A 25,718-nucleotide genomic window follows, 5' to 3' on the forward strand; every position below is an offset into this window, starting at 1 on the left:
ATAAGCATTTATTATGTAATTCACTGCTTGAAATTGTATTCACTAAGAGTCTCTCCTGCAGTTTCAAATACATTTTATCTCTATTTCTCTATATGTATAACCTACATGTTGCTTCTTATAACCTAGACCAAAAGCCACTCATTATTAGCTGAGAAAAACCATGGTATAATAAGTTACTGAAATCTTTAACAAAACAAGGCTTGGGGGAAAATGTTATTGTTTATCTTCTTTCCTCCTCTTCCTTTTTAAAAAAAAAATATAATGGAGATAATAGTAACACTTACTTTGCAGGATTATTGGAAAGATCAAATGAAGTCATAATTGTAAAGAACTTAGCTTAGTGCCTGGTACACAGTAAGTGCTATATAACTATTAACTATTATTAACTGTATATTTTATCAAGATAAAGTCTATTGTTTATATACACATCTCTATATAATTAGGGTAGGATCTGGACTTATGATTTCATTGATATGAGAAAAATCTCAGAGAAGAGGTTGGCACCTCCCTTGTAACTTATTCAATATCACATAGCCCATAGGTGCCAGAGGTGATATTGAATCCATATCTTTCTGACTTAGGAGCAAGCTCTCTGAGGTTTATTATAATAAGTTATTGCTGCCACCTCATAGATATGCCTATATATAAAACAGCAAAAGATATACTTAACAAAAAATTTTAACATATAATGATAGCAATAATATAGGGACCAATAATGACATCACAGTGTCTACTATGTGCCAGGCATTGTACTAAGTGCTTTACAAGTATTATCTCATTTGATCCTCACTACAAGCCTGGAAGGCAGGTGATCTTGTTATCTCAATTTAACGGATGAGGAAACTAAGGCAGCCTGAGGTCAAATGACTTACCCAAGGTCACACAGCTAAGAAGTATTTTGGGGTTGTATTTGAATTTAGGTATTAGGTTAAAATCATAGACACTCTACATACCTAGTTGCTAAGAAAGAGACAGAGACAGATACACATACACACACACACACACACACACACACACACACACACACACACACAGATGCTGAGCCTTTTAGAAAATATAATGATGATCTATATACCACAGGAACCATACTTATTGTGCTATGGAGATAACCTTATATTTTGGAAGGCCAGGGCAACATAACTTCTGGTAAGCTATATCAAGTTGGAAAGACTTTAGATACCCTAGCAAAAAGGAAAAACATAGCTAAGTACAGAGAGTACCAGAATATCAGCTGCTAGAGAACAAACTGTATGTCTGTGGTGACACAATTCAACCAAAGTTTTTAAAAAGTTGAAATGGTTGTCAGTCCTTTGTCACTTTTTTGCATCTACTAGTGACAATGACAAGATAGAAAATTGGGCAAAAAATGGCTGCCAAAAGGTGCAAATCAGCTTGAAAGGATTATGGTACTTTGATCAGATGACACAACAGAAGAAAATAGTTTATGATTGGCCAAAAGACTAAGACACAACATTGGAGCAGTTTGTAAAAATGATAGTCCAGGGATGAGCTCAGTCCTATGTTGGTCAATCCAAGTTTGAGAGTTAATAATTCCAGTTCATTGGGAAAGAAACACCCTTGGATAGATAAAAGAGTTTCTCTCTTCTGTTGCCCTCCCATAAGTGACCGTATCGTTAAAGAAACTTGACCAGTATTGGAAGGTACATCCAGTTATAATCAAAGAAAATAGACTGTTAGGAGACAATATATCCATACAAGAGAAAAATTACCCAGAAGTCAAATAGATCCAGAAACAAAGTAATATGAAGAGGGAGATAGCTTTGAGAAGTATGACTGGATAAAACTATCAGCTTTGAAAGGACATTCAGGCCAGAAATTTTCAGGAGTTATATTACCCCTTTGTCACATTTGAATCTTACATAAGTACATCAAAAGCTAAATTTAATTCCATTCTGCGCATAAATCCATGTTGAGGACAATATACTCCAGACTTTTGAGCGAGCATGTTTTGTTCCAACTATTCCTACCATATCATCTGTGTCATTGTTAGGTAAAACCTAAATAAGCTTTTAGTTTTTTTTTACTTTCCCATACAGCAAAAAGTGCTATAACACTGGAAGTCCAGTTCCATATAGTCACTGTTAGATCCCAATAGAGTCAAAGCAGCCATTTTCTGGAGACTTCAGACCTAGAATAGGAGTTTGGGTTGGATCAGTAGTCTAAGAGGAAGTCCTGCCAAAACCTCAATGAATAGTTTAGAAGTACAAAAATAGCACTGAACTGGGCATCAGTAGACCTCAATTCTAGTCCTAGCTTCACTATTAAGTAGTTCTATGAACTTGGGCAAGTCATTCATCTCCATGGGCCTCAGTTTCTCTGTATGTAAAATCTCTGGGTTAGGCAAGGTGATCACTAAGGTCTCTTCCAGCTCTATCGATTATATAATTAAATTTGATATATTGCATACTAAACTTAAGTCATATTATTTCATTAGAAGTAACATTACTACTGACATCATGGAAGAAATCTCAATGAAGCCAAAAGTTCAACTGGGGCAAAGAATAGGAGTTATTTTCTCCTGCTTTCCCTGTCTTCAATTCTAAGTTGTTTGTATTTGTTCTTTCTTCAGTAGTCATGATCTTATTCCCATGTTATCTTCCTTCCTGTTGTAATTTATGAATATTGGGATTTTTTTTTAGAAGCATGCAACTAATTCCTTGGAATTTTGGTTGAAGATGTACTTTCAGAATAGTCATGTGGCTTTTCTATCTCCTTAACAGTGTTTGCCAGAATTCTGCGGGCTCCTGAATCCCACAATGTCACCTTTGGCTCTGTAGTGACCCTACGCTGTACTGCAACAGGCATTCCAGTTCCTACTATCACATGGCTTGAAAATGGAAATGCTGTGAGTATCATTTCTATGTCTCCATGGTTAGGGAAACTTTCAGAATGCATTGGGTTGGAAGCAGTTATAACAATGCTCTGTGATTACTCAAAGGTTAATTCATATTCATTCCTTGATTCTTTATCTTTACCAAGTTTATATCATTGAAATCATGATATGGCATATTATATTAGAGAACTATGTTGTAGTAATAAGTAGTAGAAATAATAATCATTTATTTTTTATTTATATATTTATATTTGTATAATTTTTATTTATTTATATTTATTTAATATTTCAAATATTTATATAATATTTCAAAGACCCAAACACTGGTATAGGAGACTAGAAATCCTAGATTCTCTCCTTTTCTCCTGCTATTGATTTCTGTGTTGCTACTGGACCAGTTAAATTTTGATATACTCCTAGAGTTGTGAGTATCAAACGAGATAATAATTAAGTGCTTATTACCATATTTATGTAATGTATAATTTGATTAAAAAACACTTTTAAATAATGAGGATAGCTAAAATTATTCCCATTTTTACATTTGAGGAAACTGGGACTCTGGAATATTAGGTCAATGAGTTTGATTATAAAGACCATATATCTTATTGGTGACTGAGCTATCGATACGTCTTAGGTTTTGATATCCTTGTTCAGTAATTTTTTTTTCCACTGAGAAGACCATTTTTGCCCTTATGATCATAAAATTACAGATTTCATAGCTTGAAGAAATTTTAACAAGCAAGCAGTCAACCCCCTTATTTTTACAGATGAGGAAACATAGGCTAAGTGATTTGTTCAAGGTCATATAGCCAGTAAGTATTTGTGATGGGATTTGAACTCATTTCTTCCTAATTCCAAATCTAGGAATCTAAAGAATCAAAAGAAACAGCAAATGTACTCAGATTTCCATTATGATTCAAGATGTAACCATAGGACTTGGAATGGATTAAGGCTCTGAGGCAAACAGAGTGAAATGACTTGCCCATGGTCATACAGCTAATACATATTTTAATATCTAGCTACTGATGCTGTACCATTCTTTTCATATTAAATTATATCACATTAAACTTTTTTTAAATCACATTCTGCTTCTAAGCCCTTAGAGTTAAAAAAAAAAAAAAAAAAAAAAAAAAAAAAACTTCCATCTTCCTTCTCAAAAAAATGGAAGGTTGACTATTTTGCATACATGGAGAAAGCAGACTTATTGTTGCCAGGCCTTAATATATGATAGATCCATCCTTCAGTCCTATCATTCTTCCATTTGATGAACCATTGTCACTCTTCTTCTATTCCATATCTGGTCCACATAAAACATTTAGTGTGAAACTTGTCAGTATTCCCTCTTTATTTTTTTTTCTGTTAAGGTGCTAGAAATACTCATTACCTCAAAGTAGGCTAGACTGGAAGATAGCAAGAAGTGAGAATAGGGATTTTTCTTGTAGGTTCCAAAATCAGCTAATATATATATATATATATATATATATGAAACCTATATCCCAACTGAAGAAAAAAATTGGTCAAGTTGTCTGTGTAATAGTGCATATAGAAGAGAAATAAAAAAGTCATATTGTCTCCTCAAAATCATGTTTATGAAAACATTTAAATGTATAAAATACGATATAAATGTTACTTGTTAATACTAATTACAAATGCCCATTCTTCTCCATGAATAACTTATGTTAAAATACTTGTGTTTTAAGTTGAAAAAAGAAATAAATGTCAGTTAAGTGAATTACCTTGTTCTTTAAGGGTTGGCCTGCCTGGGTAAGAAGCAGAGCAAAGAAGATAAGGCAATTAAATTTGGACTCGGAAAGATCTTTGTTTATATTCAGCATTATTAACAAACTCTGGAGAGATCATTTAATCTACCTCAGTTTCCTTATCTGTAAAACTAGATAGTTAGATCTGATCATCACTAAGGGATCTTAAAACTCTAAATCTATGATCTTACAGTGATGGAACAAAAGACTTCTTGAGGTTTCTTCTAATTCTATAACCATGAGATGATTACAAGTAATAACTAAAAGTTACTAAGTAATAGTTTGGAAACTATTAGTTCTAAAACATGACCTCATGACTATATTAAAAGATAAAATAAAAAGCAGGAATTCAAAGCAGTAAGGAGATAGAATTAATCAACATAGAATAGAGTGGGTAAGGGTGAGGAAATGGAAGAAAGGGGAATGAGTACAGGTTTTTGAAAAACTGAACAATTAGAAGAGGAAGTTTGAAGTTAAAAATTAACATTTGAATCATGAGCTGTAGTGGTAACTGGTTGCCATAAGATGTCATTATTACAAATAATACTTAAATGTTCATATTTCCTGATAGAGCCAATATCACAGGCTGCTGGAATGAGTCTTTATATGTTTTTATTGATGCCAAATTAGCAAACTTGAATGGAAATTCAAGATTGATCTTTTCATCATTCAGACAAGATAAATTGCAGCTAAAGCATCTTGTTCTTGACATCTCTAGATATTTCCTGAGGAAATTTATTCAGTATCTGAAAGTTTTCAGTTATAAAGTTTTCTCTAATGTCCTATTTAAATCCCTTGACTTTTTTCTTTGTTCTTATTTCGTAGTCAGTAGGTAATCTTAGAATCTTAAGGGCAGAAGAGACTTTAGAGATATTTAATCTAACCCTATTATTTCAGAGATGGAAAACGGGCCAAGAGAACAATTTCATCACTGATTTGGATAAGGACATAGATGGTATTACATCAAATCTGCAAAAGACATAAAGCTGGGAAAGATAGCCAACAAATTGGATGACAATGATCCAAAAAGATCCCTAAGAGAGTATTGAAATAAATCTAATGAAATGATATTCAAAAAGAATAAATATTAAATCTTATACTTGCCTATAAAAATTAACTTCATTAAGTATAGTGGGATAAGGGAAACATGAATAGATTGATGGTAGTTTTAAAAAATCTCTTGATTTAGTGGACTGAAAGTTCAATATGGATAAATAGTATGATGTAGCAGCCAAAAAACAAACAAGGAACAACTAATTCAACATGGTACTATGTGAATAAGGGCCAAGTATCTATTACATTCCTACCTCATCAGACTTCATCAGGAACATTGAGTTCGGTCCTGGGTTCCATGGTTTAAGTAAGACATGACTAAGAAAGAGCTCACAGAAGGGCAATCAAATTGGTGAAAAGTCATGAGGCCAGGAAATAAGAGGATCTGTTGAAGAAAGTGACTATATTTAATCTCGAGAAGGAACTTGCAGGGCTGTTTTGCAGAGGATGGATAAGATTATTTTTTTCACTGTTTGGTCCTAGAGAGAAGAACTGAAAAAATGTATAGAAATTGCAAAAATGCCAGTAGAGGCTAAAGGACCACTTAATACATATTTTAAGGTTTTCTGTCATAGTTGGACTGAATTTGTTTGGCAAATGAGGCCCCTTTCTCCTCTCAAATCATATGATTCTATGAATAAGAATAATTTACAACCATCTGAGTCTACCTTAGCCACAATTGTGAAATAGAAAACATTTATTTTCAGAAATCCTATGCCCATTTACTTTGTTGTTGTTCAGTTATTTTATACACCTCATGACCCTATTTGGAATTTTCTTAGCAACAATACTGAAGTGACTTGCTATTTCCTTCTCCAGATCATTTTATAGATGAGAAACTGAGGCAAACAGAGTGAAGTGACTTGCCCACAGTCATACAGCTAATACATATCTTAAGTAAAATTTGAATTCATGTCTTCCTAACTCCCAGCTCTGTGCTCTATTCTCTGTGCCATCTAGATGCCATAGAATAATTAATTTAAAGCTGGAAAGGACCTTCATTTAGACCAATCCTTCCTTCCTTTTTATATTTTACAGATAAGTCAAGGGTTAGAAAGGCTTAATGATTTTGTCATGGTTATAAAAATAGCCAATAGAAGAGCAGGGATTCAAATTCCCTCTTCAAAATTGGAGCCCTTTTCATTTTTCCAGGACATACCTCTATCTATAATGGTCTACATATTCTTGTCCCCCATGAGCCCTGGCTCATGCTTCAAGTCTTTTAAAACTCTACCACTATATCAAAATTCACCTATGTCCTTTTTTCTCAGTGTTCCACTTTTCATTTATTACATTTTAAGATGTTGAGCAAATTGAAAATTAATTCATGCTGAGGTGTTACTGGGGAAAATGTGTCCTTTTTTCTAAATAACATATTTTAAGAGTAGGCTGTCAACAATTGGTACCTCTGCTTCTTTTCCATTCAATCTTTTCTTAACTCTCTGCAATTTGGCTTTTGATTTTATTATTATTTGGCTGATACTGTTTTCTCCAAAGTGACTTATTATTTTCTGGTTGTCAAATCCAATGGCCTTTTCTCAGTTCTCATTGTTGCTGACCTCTTCAGCTTTTGATATTGTCAAATCACCTCCTTCTCCTAACTATTCTCTTTTCTAGAGTTTTAATGATACTACTCTCTTCTGATTCTCCTTCTCCTTCTCAGACCACTCTTTCTCTGCCTCTTTCACAATTTTGCATCCAAGTCACTCCTATTAACCATTGGCATAGGCTCTATCCTGGTTCCTCTTCTCTTTTCACTATTTACTATTTTGTTTGATGATCTTATCAGAAGAAATGAGTTTGTGCAAAGGTAGGAGAAAAATGGGGAGTAGAAGGTCATATTTGAGAGATGAATAAGCAAAATGGAGCTATTATTGAAATGGTGTAACCAAAAGTCTTTCATCAGATAGAATTTGAAACATTTTAGAAAGGCCTGCACTGACATTTTTTGTTAATCCCCGGTCCTTTTTCCATTCCAGGTAAATTCAGCTAACATGTTTATGTAGATGACTCTTCGATATTCTTGTCAAGTTTAAGCCTTCTCTCTGTTGACTGTCTTCAACTGATTCCAGTATATATTGTTTAGGGACTCTATTATGTCTTTTTTTTTTTTTTTGGTATCTCTAATTCTTGGCACAGTGCCTGACACATAGTAGTAATCCCTCAATTAATGCTAAATGATGAACTATTTGTCAGAAGCCCATCCCAAGGAGTTACTTTGTTGGTACATATTTCAGACACAGCAGGAAGTCAAAGAAATACATTTGAGGTATTATGGTATCATCCAAATTTGATACAATGTAAGTAGTGATTCTCTGTGTGGAGTCTGCTTTCCCTTCATATTCTTGAAAATTTATTCTCTTAGTTTCAACTTTTCTATGCTGAGCAAAACATTAATAAACATTTGTTAAATACCTCCTACATAGGAGTGCTAGAGATACAAATTTGAAATTACATTTATCAATGAAAGGCATGGATTCTATCTAGGACCCAACTTAACACATACAGGCATATGCAAAAATACATACATACATACATACATACATACATACATACATTGTGTGTGTTAAAAAAAAACAAACAAAGCAGGGCAATTGCTTATGGGGAATCAAGGAAGGCTTCAGATATAGGTGGTTCTTAAAGGAAACAAAAGATCCTAAAAGGTGGTGGTGAAGAGAAATACCCCCCAGGTATGGGGAAAAGACAATACAGAGTCATGGAGAAAGGAGATGCAGTATCATGTGTAAGAAACAATTCTTATTGCCATAATATTTTCTCACAGAATCTCTGATTTACCCTCTTTATCATTCTGGTTGCTCTCTCTGGATCCTTTATAAATTTTTCTTATCACAAAAATCAGAACTCTTACAAATCAATTCCATGCTCTTATAAAAAACCAACAAATGCTGAGAAATCAGGATGGGAGAAGGACTGCCTCCTGGCTCCTACATGTTGCAATTCTGTTTACTCATCCTAACATGGCTTTTTCCTTCAACACATAGTGTCCAGATCTCAGGCCAGTCAAGGCAAATGGGACAGAGCAGGGAAGGGAGTGGAAGGATTGTGAAGGAGGCTATCCAGAAGGGCGTGCCCTTCAGAAGGCTTTCCAGGAAGGATAACCTCCACTTTGGCTGTAGTCACAGTCATGATGAAACACCTACACTTACTTTAATAATGAGGAGTTTCATAAAGAGGATCAAACAAACTAAACTTAACTAGGTCCTAAGAGGGGGAAGATGAGGAAGAGGAGGTGGAGGAGGAAGAGAAGGAATGGGAGACTAATGGGAGAAAAAAAGAAGAGGAGGGTGAAGTAAGTAAGGCCCATGGGTTAAAAAAAAATGTTAATGCAGGACTTTCTGAGAGATGCTTTTTTCCAGCCAGAACAGAAAATCAACTTCTGGAACCGCCCTGTCAAATAAAGGATTTCCAATCACATCATTTCAATAATACCTCTGCTTTGTTTGTTCATCTCTTCAAAATGGTTCTCCAGTCTCCATTTCTCTCCTATACTTGCACAAAGTTACACTTTGCCTCTTTTTCACTTTAAAGTTCTCCCATCTTAGGTAAACTTCCATCCCTGTGCACTGTGGCAAGGCATTCCATGAGCAAATTTCTATTCTCAAAGCATATAATTACCATATGAATAAGTAACTTAGATTCTAATAGGAGTGGAGTCCAACAGTCTGAGTCTGTTGTTGCTTTTTTCTTCAAATTATCAAGATCATTTTCAGTTCTAATAATCTTTGCTAAGGGTTCTATAAAAATCTTTCACAGGAAAGAAGGAAGGATTGCAGTTACAAATTATGTACTGTAGGGAAATGACCACTGGCAGAAGACCTAGCTTCTATTTGGGGTGAACCATTTAACTAACTGAGATGCCTTGGCTGTGTCCCTTTCTCTCTCAATCAATCAACAAGAATTTATTAAACATCCACTTTGTTAACTTTGTGCCAGGCACTCTTATAGACAGTGGAAATATGAATACAAAAGTGTGAAAGTTACTAACCTAAAGACATTTATTTTCTACTCTAGGATAAAAGCATGTAGAAAGCCAGAATAGTACAGTAAAAAAAAAAGATGGTTGGCTTCATAGTCAAAGGACCTTATTTCAAATCCTAGCTTCTGTCAATGACTACCTATGTGTACTAGAAAAAAATCAGTTAATCAACCTTTCTAGGCTTTCAGTTTCTTCATCTATAAAAATAGAGAGGTGAGAACAAATTAGATGATCTCTAAAGTTTCTTCCAGTTCCTATGTTCACAAATAAGGAAATACAAGATAGGTACAAGTTAAATATCCAATTATTTGGGGCAGGGAGATAATGGCGGGAATAAAGAAAGACTTTTTGAAGAAAATGGTACTTGAGTTGAGCTTTGAAAGATGCTAAAGGTTCCAAGAGGCAGAATTGAAGAAATAGAAGAGTATTCCAGCCATTAGGATGGCTTATATAAAGACTTGGGAGATAACATATCATTTATAAGAGCCATTTGGATAGAGAGAACATGAGATAATATAATATATAACCAACCTGACAGATAGGCTGAGCCAAATTTTTGAAGAACTTTAAAGTGCCAAACATAGGAGATTGCACATAATCCTAAATGTAATAGGGAGCCACTGTGACTTATTGAGCAGATCAAAGATATGTTCAAACCTGCATTTTAGGAATAACAGTTTGGCAATTATACAGAGATGGATTAAGGAAGATTGAATGCAGAGAGACCAGTTAGTAGATATATGAGGTTCTCTTAACCCCACATTCCATATCAATAGAACAAGAGGGTTGGATTAGTAATTCCAAAATTTCAGGTAGGCAACTCTCAGACTTCTCATAATCAACCAAATTTTGTAATCAATGAAAAGAAACACAGATTCATATAGTAATCATTTTAAAAATGATGAGTAATAAAATTTAAGCCAGAATGTAATGCTAGTTAGAGACAAATTTTCTGTTTCTGAGATTCTGGCCTTTTTTGGGTTTTTTTTTTTTTGGTTTTTTTTTTTTTTTTTTTTTGCTAGAATAGAAGAATATTATATTTAATCATGTTTTGGACTTCTTTGGTTTGCTAATTAAAGCCAAAACCCAATAAACCAGGGAATAAGCTAAAGAAAGAAACAGGACAGCCTCAAGACTCCAAATGCTAAAATAAGAATTAGGCAGACAAACAGTAAATCTCCTCCAGGAAAGAAGTAGAAAATACATCCAAAGTCCTTCTGGTCAGAGACAGTTAGTTACTATAACAGCCAAGTTTTACACTGGGTAAAGCTACTTAGGACCTAAAGAAGACTGAGCTATATAAACCAACATTACCTCAAAGTACAAGAAATTAATCATTACAAATAGATATTGGTAAAGTAGCAGCCAGTGGCTGTAGTATGCCCCAGTTTCCACTGGGAACTACATAGCAGAGTTCACAGATCTAATACTAGCCGGTGGGAGTGGAGAAGGAGAGGATTAGGGAACTGGGACAAGAGGCAAACAATGAAATCAGCCTAGGCTTGAGTTGAAGCTGGTCACCAGTAGCTTTATCTCCTGAAGTTCTAAAATCACAGAGGCTCCAAAAGACATAAATACCCCTTTTCTCACCTATATTGATCATACTATGAAATGCAATTCATAAACTAAATCTTTGGACATCTGTGGCCAACCTACTAACCTATAATTGTCAGAAATTATAGGAATACTCGATGAAAGACCCTGATGGAACTGAATAAATTCTGCACCTCCTGGCTATTGAGTTTTTGTTAATCTTTCACTAGCAGTTGCTGTGTATGGATGAGCTCTGAGTAGAAGATAGTTCCATCCTGCCTCTTGTGACTAATCTATCTTAAAATTAAGTTCTAGTTCATGTTTTATGTTTTAAAGCCAAATAATAATATTTATTGACTTTTAAGGCAAAACTTCCATTTTTTACATCTTCATAAACATGTCTATCTTTTTCCTAAAATTCACTTGTTTTAAGAACTTAAACTTTTTCCACTAATGACCCCATTTTTCCCAAGAAATTTTTATGTGACCCCAGGTATATAGATATATAAAATAGTTATATAAATCAAACACTTACTGATAATAAATCAAAATTGTATGACTCCCATATTCAGTTATGTGAATGGGGTTGTAGCCCATAGTTTAAGAAGCTTTGCTTTATATGATTTGGCAATGAATTTACAATATTCATCATCAGACTATACTTATTATATTGGATAGTAAGCATACTTTTTTAAAATAAAAAGGCGGTTTTCTAATTCTAGGCCTGATTAAACCAATGTTATTAATAGGGTCTAAATTAGGCCAATTTCCAGTCCACTGAAACTTGTTTATTTCTACCTCTAGATAAATTTCTCAACCTTTCATAGAAGATGTAGCACATTCTAGTTACCTTGTGATAGTCTAAGTTAAATAGACAAGCATTTACAATGTAATAGGCATTGTACTGAGAGCTGAGGATACAAAGAAAGGAGGGGAAAGAAAGGGTTCATATTAATAGAAAACTCCAAACAAGCCACTTCTTTCTCAAGGAGCTCAAAATATTAGTCTAAAATATTTGAACCATTCCAGTAAAAGAGCATGGGAAAAATACTAATGTTGCTTGTTTTACTAGTAGATGAAAACATAGCTAGTTTTTATATAGCTTATAGCTAATATTTAATTAATTACTGCTTAGTGTTCTTACCCACTTTACAGGTTCTTTAAAACTTTTTGTTAACAGATCTTTGCATAAATTCTTTTATGTCTTAAATACCTTAGAGAAACTACTCATAGGAAGTTTTTTGCAAAGGGAATAGCTACTTTCTATATCTGTATTGTTTAGTCAGATTTTGTTCACACAAAGGTTTTTTTTCAATTCACTAGTAATTGCTGTATATTACTAAATTGTGGTCAAATGCTGAGATTATGACAATGGTTTTCTTGGAGAAAAAGTTTTGCTGAACCTGAGACCCAAAATGAAGACAATAAGGGACATCTTCTATTCATTCAAAGCATTATATTCATTCAACAACCATTTATTTATTAAAACACTTCTGTGTAAGAAGTAATATTAGGATTTATAAGAATCCAGAGAGGTAACTAAGTGGCACGATAATAAATCAATCAAGAAATGATTATTAAGCATCTACTATGTGCTAGGTACTCTACTAAATGCTAGAGATACAAAAAGAGGCAAAAGACAATCCCTGCCCTCAAGGAGGATACAGTCAAATAGGAGAGACAGCAGGTAAACAAAAAGTATAGAACCTGGAATCAGAAAGACCTGAATTAAATATAATGCCAGATATTTAGTAACTGTGTGACCCTAGGAATCATTTAACTTCTATCTGCCTCAGTTTCCTCAATTCTTCAAAGGTAATAATAATAGCACCTATCCTCTCAGGGTTGTTGTAAGGATCAGATGAGACAGTATTTGTTAAGTTCTGTGAAGACACAATATCTAGCACAAAGTAGGTGCTTAATAAATGTCCTCCTTTTTTGTTTCTGTTCCCCTATCATGAAGGGTATTTTTTTAAGTGGCGGTCTTTGTCTTGAGGGAATTTCATTGTATAATTTGAGATTCATTTTGTAGTTTTTGTTTTTTTTAAGTTACTTTTTTCTAAACTTTCCATGATACTCTGATAGATAGATCTATCTTAAAGGCAGTTAGGTATGGTATTGAGGATGGAGTGTTGGGCCTGGAGTCAAAAAGAACTGAATTCAAATCCACATTGCTAAACTGGGGATGAAATAACACCAATTTCCCAGGATCATTGTGAGGATCAAATAAAATAATATTTATAAAGCAACAGCACAGTGCTTGGCATATCATAAGCATTATATAAATTCTTATTCCCTCTAACTACTTAGAAGAGCAAAGAGTCACCGAATTAGAAAGGAATTTAGAGAATCCCTCAATTCTACAGATGAGGATAACATGGCTAAAAAGGTTAAGGGATTTGCTTGAGGTCACATAGCTAATGTCAGTCATCATGTAAAGTAGTTTTCTGGATTCAGTCTAGGAAAAGAGCTTTACTCTTTTTGAGATTCAGTTAAATTCAAAGGATACTTCAATAGGTGCTATGAGCAGGACTTTCTAATGGATTCTTGGAGTGATGCAAAGTCTGAATAAGATATCACAGTAATCCATTTATAGAAATTGGATAGAAACTTTGGGGATTTTCTCCTGTAGAAAATTTACTGCCTCCATCACCTAGTTAGTCTATGTCAAAAATTGCCCTAAGGTCATTATTCAAAAAATAATAAATTGAAACTTTTTCAGTTCAACTTCCTCAAAAAGGCAACTAACTCCATTTTACTAAACAAAAAATACATCTATTTCTTTTCCCTTTTACCTCTGTCAGTCATTACTGGACACTGACAGAAGAAACTGTAATTGAAAAGAATAGAGATTGACATCTCAGCATTTAAAACAAGAAATGGGATTTCCTTTGAAAGGGCATCTCCTGCAAAAGAAAGTGTTTATATCTTTATTTCCTAAAATTTTCTAAACATCCAAGTAGGAAGAAAATCTTGTGGGTTTTTTTAAGGGGGGGACAGAGGGACAGTTATGTTAACATACAAATCAAGTCAGATAAAACTTATCAAACAGACTAGAGAAACCTAACAATTATAGCTAGGGCTGCAGTGGTGTTAATTGTTCATAATTCCCTTTGGCTTTTTTTTTTTCTTGGCAAAGCTCTTGGAATAGTTTGCCATTTCCTACTCCAGTTCATTTTACAGATAAGGAAACTATGGCAAACAGAGTTAAGTGGCTTGCTAGGAGTCACACAGATAGTAAATGTCTGAGTCCATATTTGGATTCAGCTCTTTTTGACTCCAGACCTGATGCTCTATCCATTGCACCATTTAGCTACTCAAAAAAGGGTCATGTCCAACTCTACATGACATTGTCAATAGGGTTTTTTGGCAAAGATCCTGGAGTATGTTGGCATTTCTTTCTCTAGTGAATAAAAGTAAACAGGGTTATGTGATTTGCCCAAAGTCACATAACTAGTAAGTGTCTGAGGCCAGATTTGGACTCAGATTTCCTGACTCCAGGCCCAATTCTCTATGCTGGTTGCCTTATAGCTAGTTTAGGCAAACCTAAATAATATGAAAAAGCATCATGAGCTATTTCTTGATGTTTTCCTGTTGCATGAATACTCCTACACAAGTACATTAGCTGCTCCTCATAATAATTTTAGCACATCTAATGGACTTTTGGGTTTGGAGAGGGGGGGATGTAGTATGGGGAAGAAAAGTTCTATGATATCTCAGTTCATTCCAAGGACCTTCCCAGCCAGAGCTTCTGTGGCTGTTAATCACTTACAGAAAAGATGCTCCCCATCCTTAAAAGAAAGAAATTTACTGATAAACGTGGAAATATGTTTGGAAGAATTGCATATATTTAACCTATATTGAATTATTTACTGTCTAGAGGAGGGGGGAGGTAGGGAGAGAGGGAAAAAAAATTTGAAACACAAGGTTTTACAATGGAGAATGTTGAAAACTATCTTTGCATATGTTTTGAAAAATGAAAGATTATTATTATAAAAAATAATTAAATTAAAAAAGAGAAAATTGCCTTTTGTACATTGACTTTTCTATTCTGACATATCCTCACCAATCATGAAATGAAGCCCCTGCAAGTGAATCGGAGAATAGATCATCCAGTTATTCCATGACAATCTCCTCAGGTCAGCCTGTGGAGAAGTCTTGGTTACTTTAAGAAAAAAACAAGGTTTTACCTGGAGTACCCAGACATAATAATATCTTCAGTTCACTACTTTACTTTGTCTGGAGAGATCTAGTCTAAATACATTCCTTTGATGATTCCCTCCTGATATGACAAGAGACCTGACTCACAGAATAGACCTAGGACCTTTGAAACATAAGGAAAAACATTTAAAAGAATTTTTAGCAGGCTGTGGGCCTCTGCAACCCTTGCACTTAGATTAGAGGCTTAACTGTTTCAGCACCTGGATGGGATCCAGATTATAGGTCTGAGCAAGAAGGAAATTGCCTCTTCTTCCTGTAAGACATTTTTTCCAGGGCTTTTGGGGAAGACAAGGGAAAAAACTGTGAGTGAGTTTAGGAGAAAATTGGTGGATTCCTGTCCATTAGTTACAAAAAGTAGTTGGACTTTGCAAAAAGGTAAATGCCCATTTCAAGAATTCTAGTAGTGCAAGACTGAGTATGTTATTCACATAACTTAATTAGGCATTTGTTATGGGCCAGAATTTTGAAACAAGGATTCTTACAAGGTATTGTTAGTAGAATTGATGAGACAAAAGTTAATTAGTTTAGCATGGTGATTAATAGTTCTCTAAGTTCAGTATTTGATTTAATCTTACAACAAATAATGGTTTCCTAGTTATATAATGATTGGTTTATACTCAGTGTAAAGCATATAAACTGAGAGCCTCAGCCAGAGCGAGAGCCCAGAGAAGACAAGTGGACTGGAGGCGGGAGCTCAAGCTCTCAGAGCCAAGAGGAGAGAGAGATTCATTTCCATCTTCATCAGCCTTGTGGCGGCTGGCCTGTCTTCCTGCATTTTCTCCACTGAAACCAAGTCTCTTCTGAAGGTCATGAGAAAGCTAGCTGAGCACCAGGCAAAGGAGACAGTAAAGACTTTTGGACTTTTAACGCCTAGCTATTCTCGTGGAGATTAATCTGCTGAAACAAAGGCTACTCCAAGACCTCCAGAAAACCACCAAGAATATATATATATATATATATATGTGTGTGTGTGTGTGTGTGTGTGTACATATATATGTATATGTAAGTATGTATGTATATAATTTAACTTCTGTGGATTTTTCTCTGTTGAATAGAGGGCCCCTGAACTTCACTGTAACTTGAGTTCTATGACCCTCTGTTTCTTGATAATTCCCCAGATCCATATGGGCTCTATGGGAAAGACTATCTTTACAAGAAATAATATCCTTATCTCATCACATCTCTTGCACCAGGGCCATACACTCTCGAAATAGGCATTTGCTTCCAATTTAAAGCATAAACAAGTTGTCACTGGATTGATTGAGTATGGGAATTTTCACCCTAAAGAGCCTTTTTTGTCATTGAAAAAAATTTTATTGATGTATTGGAAAGGAACTATGTTTGGAGTCTAGAAGACTTGAGTTCAAGTCTTAGTCTGAATGCTTATTATCTATATGATTCTGAGCAAGTCATTTAATCTTTCTGCCTCAGTTTTCCAGCTAAAAGATGGAAATCATACTATTTCTGCTGCCTCTCTTATGGAGAGAAGAATTTTTATAAGATTATAGACCTGGAACTCAAAAAAATCTCATAAGTTATCTAATTTGCCCCATCCTTTAACTAGATGGTCTCTCAGATTCTTTTCAGCACATTTGAAAATTCTTCTTGCAATTTAAATAAGACACCCAAGATCATACAGATTTTGTGGTTATTCAATTATATCCAGCTTTTTATGACTCCATTTGGGATTTTCTTGGCAAAAATACTGGAGTGGTTTGCTATTTTCTTCTGCTGCCTTTTTATTAATGAGGAAACTGAGGAAAACAAGGTTAAGGGGGAGAGTTCTAATGCCAGGTTGAATATTTAATAGTAAACTCACACCCCTCCTTAAAGCAAAAGCAAAGTTTTATGATTAGCATTAAGGGAAGTGTAAAATTAAAAACTGGAACTGAGAAAATAAAAATTCCAAAGATAATTAAAGCCATACAGTTGAAATCCTGCTCACATATTATAGACAGGACTTGCTGCTAGCCTACATGGTAACTTTGACCAGAGCCTCTAGAGAAGGAGGAAATGATATCGAATTTAGTCTAGGGTCTCAGATCCATTGCTCTGATTCTCCTTCCCTTGACCAATGTTTTCAACATTGCAGGTCAATCTTTCAAACCTTCCCCAGTTTGGAAGGGAAAAAAAAGACTTTTTTGTTAAGGTTTGGAGGAAATAGGGAGAAATAAAACAGAGAAAATAAGGGAAAGAGGAGTAGGGGAAAGAAACGGAGAGATAAAAATGGAAGGAAAAAAAGGTAAAATTAGAAATATCTATACAAGTATATAACTGGAAAATCTAGGAACTTAAGAAGGACCAAGCAAAATTTTGTCAGTTGATATACCCGGTCCTTCCTAAGAAGAACCATGTTGAAATAACCAAGATAGTTTGCCTCCTGAAATCTCAGACAAATAATGTCTAAAGTGTCTAAGTTCAGAATAACAAAAAATAGGAGAATTGAGTCAAGATGACTGAGAATAGACAGGTCTTTGAGCTATTGCTGGCTTCCCTCAGACAAATACCACATCAAGCCTGTGTATGAGTTTTGTAGTGTCAGAACCCAAAAATATTTGGAGTATAACAATTTCCAGCAAAAGATATTTTGGAAGAACTTCAGGAAAGGTCTGTCTGAATTGGATGGACAGCGGGAGGGGAGAGTTGCAATCTAGCACACAGTGCAGGGAGACCCAGAGCAGCAAAGCTTCCTCAAATTGGGGAATCTAGTAGGAGGCTTATAGCCAAAATACAGCAGCATTTGCTACTCTGTCCTGGTTCAGAAGCCAGTGGATTCGCGGACTACCTGTGAGACCTTCAACACAACTAGAGAAGGCAAATAGTGAGCTCCTAAATTCCAGCATAATAGGCAGGACTTGGCCAGCCCTGCCCATGCCAGAGGGGATGTCTGCAGCACCAAATCCCAGTGCAGCTTGAAGCCACTGCCCTCCTCTAGAGGAAGTTTGGGAAACTCTCCCCTTTGCCCTAAGCAGACCTCAACCTTTAAAAATGAGCAAAAAAGCAAAAAGCGCTCTGGCCATACATAGTTTAATGGAGACAGAGAAGAACAAACCTCAAAATCTGAGGTCACTAAGGGCAAGATGTTTCCAGATGAAGCCTCAAAGAGTGATTGAAATAAGTTGGTTTCTATCTCACAAGGCTCTCTTAGCAGAATTCAAAAAGATCTTAAAAGAGACTTACAAGAAAAATGGAGAAAGGAAATGAGAGCTTTGGAAAAGGAAACACAGAAATTGTCTGAAAAAAAATTTCTCCTTAAAAATTAGTTTTGATAAAATGAAAAAAAAAAAAAAACCAACTCCTTGAAAAACAGAATTTGTGAAATGGAAAAAAAAATTCAATGAACAAAACAATTAATTTATTATAAGTTCAATTGGCCAAATGCAAAAGTAGATTTTAAAAAATTAACTGAAGAAAATAATTCACTAAAAATTAGAATTGAAAAATTAGAAAGAAATGACTCAATGAGACAACAAGAATCAATCAAATAAAACCTCCCAAAGTGAGAAAAATAGAAAAAAAATGTAAAATTCCTTATCTGAAAAACAATTGGCCTGGAAAATAGATCCAGGAGAGACTATTTAAAAATTATTGGACTACCTGAAAACTACAATTGAAAAAAGGTCCTAGACAACATCTTTCAAAAAATCATCAAGAAAAAGTGCCTTGATGTCCTAGAATCAGAAGGTAAAATAGTTGTAGAATGAATCCACCAATCACCTCCTGAAAGAGAGCCCAAAATGGAAACTCCAAGGAATTTTATGGCTAAATTCCAGAATTATCAGATCAAGTTGAAAATACTGTAAGCAGCCAGAAAGAAACAATTCAAATATCAGTATCTAGCAGCTTCCATTTTAAAGAATCAAAGGGTCTGGAATATCATCTTTTGGAGGATGAAGGAACTTGGACTACAGCAAAGAATCAACTATCCAGAAAAATTAAACATTATCTTGCAGGGGGAAAATTGGACATCCAATGAAATATGGGATTTTCATTTATATTTGATGAAAAGATCAGAGCTAAACAGAAAATTTGATCTTGAGCACAGAACACAAAAGAAGCAGGAAAGGGTAAAAAGGGAGAAAACCAATTATGTTTTTTAAGGTTAAAATGTTTACATCCCTATATCAGAGAGTTAACTCTTGAGAACTGCATCTTTGTTGGGCATATATTTAGAGGGTGTAGAGATAATTTGACTTTGCTGTGATGATTTAAAAATGAAACTGGGGTAGAAAAGGGGTTGTCATAGAACAAGAGAGAAGGGGAAGTAAAATGGGATAACTTACATCACATAAACAGGCAAAAAAGACCTTTTACAGTTAAAGGAGAGGAATGAGCATTGTGTGAACTTTAATCTCATCAGATTTGACTTAGAATATCAGATGTATTTAGTTTAATATAGAAACTTGTCTCATCCTATAGGGAAGGAGGGGGAGAAAGGAGAAAGGAAAGGTGGAGGTAATAAAAGGAAGAACAGAAGTAAAAGGGAAAATGGATAAGAAGGGGGGGCTATAAAAGGAGAGGGAAGATTGAGGGAGGGGGTGGTCAGAAGCAAAACACTGGTGAGGAGGGAAAGGGGGAAAGGAAAGAGTAAAGCATAACAGGGAAAATAAGATGGCAGGAAATACAGAGTTAGTCATTTTAACTGTGAATGTGAATGGGATGAACTCTTCTATAAAACAAAAGTGAATAGCAGACTGGATTAAAAGCCAGAATTCTATAATATGTTGTTTACAAGAAACACACATTAAAGCAGAGTGATAACATGCAGAGTAAATGTAAAAAGCTAAAGCAGAATCTATTATTCTTCAGCTGAAATTTTTTTTTAAAATGATCTCAGATAAAGCAAAAGCAAAAATAAATCTAATTAAAAGAGATAAGGAAGGATATATATAATATATAAGGATATATATATATATATAAAAGCATATATATATATAATATATAAGGATATATAAGGAAGGATATATATAATAATAATATAATAAAAATGTAATAAAAAGCCAGGGAAGCATCAATCAAAAATTAATTGGAAACTAAATAATCTAATCCTAAAGAATGAGTGGGTGAAACATCAAATCATAGAAACAATCGATAAATCATGCAAGAGAATCACAATACTGAGACAATATACCAAAATGAATGGGATGCAGACAAAGTAGTTCTTAGGGAAAATTTTATATCTCTAGATTCTTACTTGTATAAAATAGAGAAAGAGAAGAGCAATGAATTGGGTATGCAACTAAAAAAGGCTAGAATAGGAACAAATTAAAAACCCTAAATTAAATACTAAACATGAAATTCTGAAAATTAAAGGGGAAGTTAATAAAATTGAAAGTAAGAATATTGAATTAATAATAATAATTTGAATTTGAATTAATAATAATGAATAATAATTTTTGAAAAAAAACTAAATAGATAAACCTTTAGTTAATTTGATTAGAAAAAGGAATGAAGAAAATCAAATTGCTAGTATCAAAAATGAAAAGGTGAACTTTCCTCCATGAAGAGGAAATTAGACTGATAATTAGGAGTTATTTTGCCCAACTGTACACCAATATATCTGATAATCTAAGTGAAATGGATGAATACTTACAAAAATATAGATAACCAAACAAATAAGAATCTTATGATTATCTCAATAGATGCACAAAAAAGCATTTGACAAAATCCAGCACTGATTTCTATTAAAAACATAAGAGAGTATAGAAATAAATGAAGTTTTCCTTATAATGATCAGTACTATCTATCTTAAACCATCAGCAAGCATTATACATAGAAGCATTCCCAGTACGATCAGGGGTGAAAAAAGGTTGCCCACTATCACCATTACTATTCATATGTTATTAGAAATGTTAGCATTAGCAACAAGAGAAAAAAAAAGAAATTAAAGGAATTAGGGTAGGTAATAAGGATACCAAATCATAACTCTTTGCAGATAATAGGATGGTATACTTATAGTATCCTAGCAAATCAACTAAAAAATTACTAGAAACAATAAACAACTTTAGCAAATAAAAAAAAACTTTTCTGTAAGCTACAAAATAAATCCACATAAATCATCAGCATTTCTATATGTTACCAACAAAGACCAGAAGCAAGAGATACAAAGAGAAATTCCATTTAAAACAACTGTAGATAATATAAAATATTGGGAATTTAAATTACCAAGACAAAGTCAGAAACTATATGAACACAATGACAAAACATTTTCTATACAAATAAAGCCAGATCTAAACAATTGAAAGTATATCATATGCTCATGGACAAGCCAAACTAATATAATAAAAATGATAATTCTACCGAAATTAATCTATTTGATTAGTGTCAAACTAATCAAACTGCCAAGAAACTATTTTACAGAGCTAAAAATAATAATAATAATAACAAAATTTATCTGGAAGAACAAAAGGTCAAGAATTTCAATGGAAATAATAAAAAAAAAAAAATGCAAGTGAAAGTGTTCTGGCTGCACCAGATCTAAAGCAGCAGTCATCAAAAACATTTGAAACTGGCTAAGAAATAGAATAGTTGATCAGTGGAATAGGTTAGGTTTACAAGCCACAATTGTCAATGACTATAGTAATCTAGTGTTTGATAAACTCAAACACTCCAACTTCTGGGATAAGAACTCACTGTTTGACAAAAATTGATGGGAAAATTGGAAATTAGTAAGGCAGAAACTAGGTGTTAACCCACACCTAACACTCTATACCAAGATAAGGTTGAAAATGGTTCATGATGTAGACATAAAGGGTGATACTATAAGCAAATTAGAAGAACAAAGGATAGTTTACCTTTCAGGTCTGTGGAGAAAGAAGAAATCTGTGGCCAAAAAAGCCTAGAGTACATTACAGAATGCAAAATAAAAGTTTTTTGTACTAACAAAACCAATACAGACAAGATTAGAAGCAAAGCAATATAGTGGAAAAAATGTTTTATATCCAACAGTTATGATAAAGGCCTTATTTCTAAAATATATAGAGAATAGAATCAAATTTATAAGAATACAAGCCATTCTCTAGTCAACAAATTGTCAAAGGATATGAACAGACAAAAAATTTAAATCATTTCTAGTTATGTGAAAAAATGCTCTAAATCATTAATGATCAGAGAAATGCAAATGCAAATGCAAACTCTGAGGTACTACTACATATCTCTCAGATTAGCTAAAATGACAGGAAAAGAAAATGATAAATGTTGAAGGAAATGTGAGAAAACTGGGATACTGATATATTGTTGGTAGAGTGGTGAATTGATCCAATCATTCTGGAGAGCAATTTGGAACTATACCCAAAGGTCTATCAAAATGCACATACCCTTTGATCCAGCTGTGTCTCTGGCCCATTGGCCTGTATCCCAAAGAGATTATAAAAAAGGGAAAAGAAACCTCATGTGTAAAAATGTTCATAGCAGCTCTTTTTGTAGTGGCAAGAAACTGGAAACTGAGTGAATACTTATCAGTTGGAGAGTTGCTGAATAAGTTATGGCATATGAATGTAATGGAATATTTTTGTTTCATAAGAGATTATCAGCAGGATGATTTCAGAAAGGCCTGGAGAGACTTACATGAACTGATGCTGATTGAAATGAGTAGAATCAAGAGAACATTGTACACTGCAACAAGATTATGTGATGATAAATTCTGATGAGCATGGTTCTTTTCAAAACTAAGGTGATTCGGCCAGTTCCAAAGATCTTTTGATGGAGAGAGCCATCTGCACCCAAATTGAGGACTGTGAGAATTGAGTTTAGATCACAACAGAATCATTTCACTTTTTTGTTGTTGTTTGCTTGCATTTTGTTTTCTTTCTCCTTTTTTCCCTTTTTCTGGTTTTTCTTGTGCATATGGTCATTGTGGAAATATGTATAGAAGAACTGCACATGTTTAAAGTATATTGGATTACTTGCCATCTAGGAGAGAAAAAAAAATTGAACATAAGGTTTTGCAAGGGTGAAGATTGAAAACTATCTATGCAATGTGTTTTGAAAATAAAAAGCTATTATTAAAAAAGAATAACAAAAACATAACTATTTACTTAAAAGTTTAAAATGTTAAAAATACAAGAATCCTCTTCGGTCAATAATATCAGCATGCTTCTCCCTGCTTTACAGATGAAGAAAATGTTAGTCTGCTTGCCCAGAGATCCATAGCTAAGCCAGAATTTGGCCTCCAAGCTCCAAAGGCCTGTTCAGTTCAGTGATGCAGTATATTTTTAATTTATTAACCTACTTTTTTTTTTCCATGTCTGCTTTTCTTGCCAGGTGTCTGCTGGGTCCATTCTAGAAAGTGTGAAAGACCGAGTGATTGATTCCCAGCTGCAGCTGTTGATCACCAAGCCAGGCCTGTTCACTTGCATAGCTACTAACAAGCATGGGGAGAAATTCAGCACTGTGAAGGCTGCAGCCACCATCAGCATATCAGGTATGCCTGGCAGCTCAAGATTGCACATTCACATTTTGCATTCATCCAGTGGTGTGAGAGGAGGGAAAGGATGGCTCTACTTTGTAACCTGTAATGAATTCCCTTTCCCTTCTCTCCTCATCCTATTTCTTTCCTCTTTGAATACACTTCAGAGGTTGATACACCTGTCACTTGGGGCCTATATGTAGCTACCTTGAAGGATAAGTCCTGTGTAAATCTGTGTAAAGCCTTACATGAAAAAAGAAACTTAATGACTTTCATTTCAATTTAAAGTAATTTGAAAATAGCTAGAATAATCTCCTCTCACCTTGCTCCCTATTAAGGAAACAATCCAATGATCCATGTTGTTATTCAGTCAGACCCTACTCTTTATGATCCTATTTGGGGTTTTCTTGGCAAAGATATTGAAGGAGATTACCATTTCCTTCTGCAGCTCATTTTACAGATGAGAAAACTAAAGCAAACAGAATTAAGTAACTAGCTCACACAGCTAGTGTCTGAGGCTGGATTTGAACCCAGGAAGACGAGTCTCCCTCACTTCAGGACCAGCCCTCTAGACATAATCAATTGTCAGATGTTCCCTGTTGCATTGTTGGGCATTAGGAGACTTTTAGCTTATAAGCAGATCCAGCCTGGACCAGAACTGGAAAAGCTTTTAAAAAGCATGGAATATAGAACTTCTTAATCATTTTTGTGGGTCATGAACCCCTTTACCAGTCTTCCCTTTTGAGAACAATATTTTTCAATGTATGAAATAAAAAATATCTAGGATTACAAAGATAGACAGTTACAATGAAATCTTCATCAAACTGTTTATAAAAATTAAGTTTGCGGATCTCAAGCTAAGAAATCCTGTCCAATCATCTCCTTTTTTTTTTTTTAAACAATGACAGTGAGTTTATTACTTATGAAAATGGAGGGACTTTTCAGAATAGTATTCTTTGCTTTTTAAAATAATAGCTTTTTATTTTTCAAAGTGCATGCAAAATTTTGTGTTCCAAATTTTTTTCCCTCCCTGAACAACTCCTTTCCCTAGACAGAAAATAATCCAATATAGGTTAAACATGTTCAGTTTTTCTAAACATATTTCCACATTTATCATGCTGCACAAGAAAAATCAGAACAAAAAGGAAAAAATGAGGAAAAAAAGTAAGCAAACAACAACAACAAAAAAGATGAAAATATTGTGTTATGATCCACATTCAGTCCCTCTTTTTGGATGTGGCTGGCACTTTCCTTCACAAGTCTGTTGGAATTGACCTGAATCACCTCATTGTTAAAAGAGCCAAGTCCATCACAGTTGATCATCACATAATCTTCTTATTGCTATATACAATGTTCTCTTGATTCTACTCACTTCACTTACTATCAGTTCATGTAAGTCTCTCCAGGCTTTTCTGAAATCATCTGGCTGATCATTTCTTATAGAACATTCCATAACATTCACATACTGTAACTTATTCAGCCATTCCCCAAATGATGGGCATCCACTCAGTTTCTAGTTCTTTGCCACTTAACAAAAAGGGCTGCCACAAACATTTTTGCACATGCCAATCACTTCCTTTGACAGAGCAGGAAACCAAGATCCAGAGAAACTAAAGGACTTGCCCATAGTGATACAGCTAGGAAGTAGTAGAGTGTGGATTTGAACCTTCTTCTGTCTCCAAATTCAGAGTTCTTTCCGTTATACTGAGGCGCTTCAAAGCCTTTCCTCTCCTAGTCAGACTTGGTGAGATCACAGGCCTAGGCCAAAATTAAAACAAAATGCATTAATCTAGTGGGAAAAGATGGATTTTGAGGCCCCAATGCATTCGTCTCCTTCTACAATACCTCTAGCTCTATCATTGCTTGAATAACTCAACTTTTCCTTGGCTTCAG

At 34.4% G+C, this 25,718-nt stretch overlaps 1 protein-coding gene across 1 annotated transcript in view; it reads left to right on the forward strand.

The window, feature by feature from the left end:
* MUSK (muscle associated receptor tyrosine kinase) overlaps positions 1–25,718 on the forward strand; it is a 198,133-nt gene that overhangs the window by 115,918 nt on the left and 56,497 nt on the right. The window contains exons 6-7 of the mRNA XM_051962588.1: positions 2,742–2,866; positions 23,681–23,840. Coding sequence (XP_051818548.1) covers positions 2,742–2,866; positions 23,681–23,840 — 285 coding nt within the window. The remainder of the gene's footprint in view (positions 1–2,741; positions 2,867–23,680; positions 23,841–25,718) is intronic.

The sequence above is a fragment of the Antechinus flavipes genome, chromosome 1 (assembly GCF_016432865.1).
Source record: "Antechinus flavipes isolate AdamAnt ecotype Samford, QLD, Australia chromosome 1, AdamAnt_v2, whole genome shotgun sequence".
Taxonomy (NCBI): domain Eukaryota; kingdom Metazoa; phylum Chordata; class Mammalia; order Dasyuromorphia; family Dasyuridae; genus Antechinus; species Antechinus flavipes.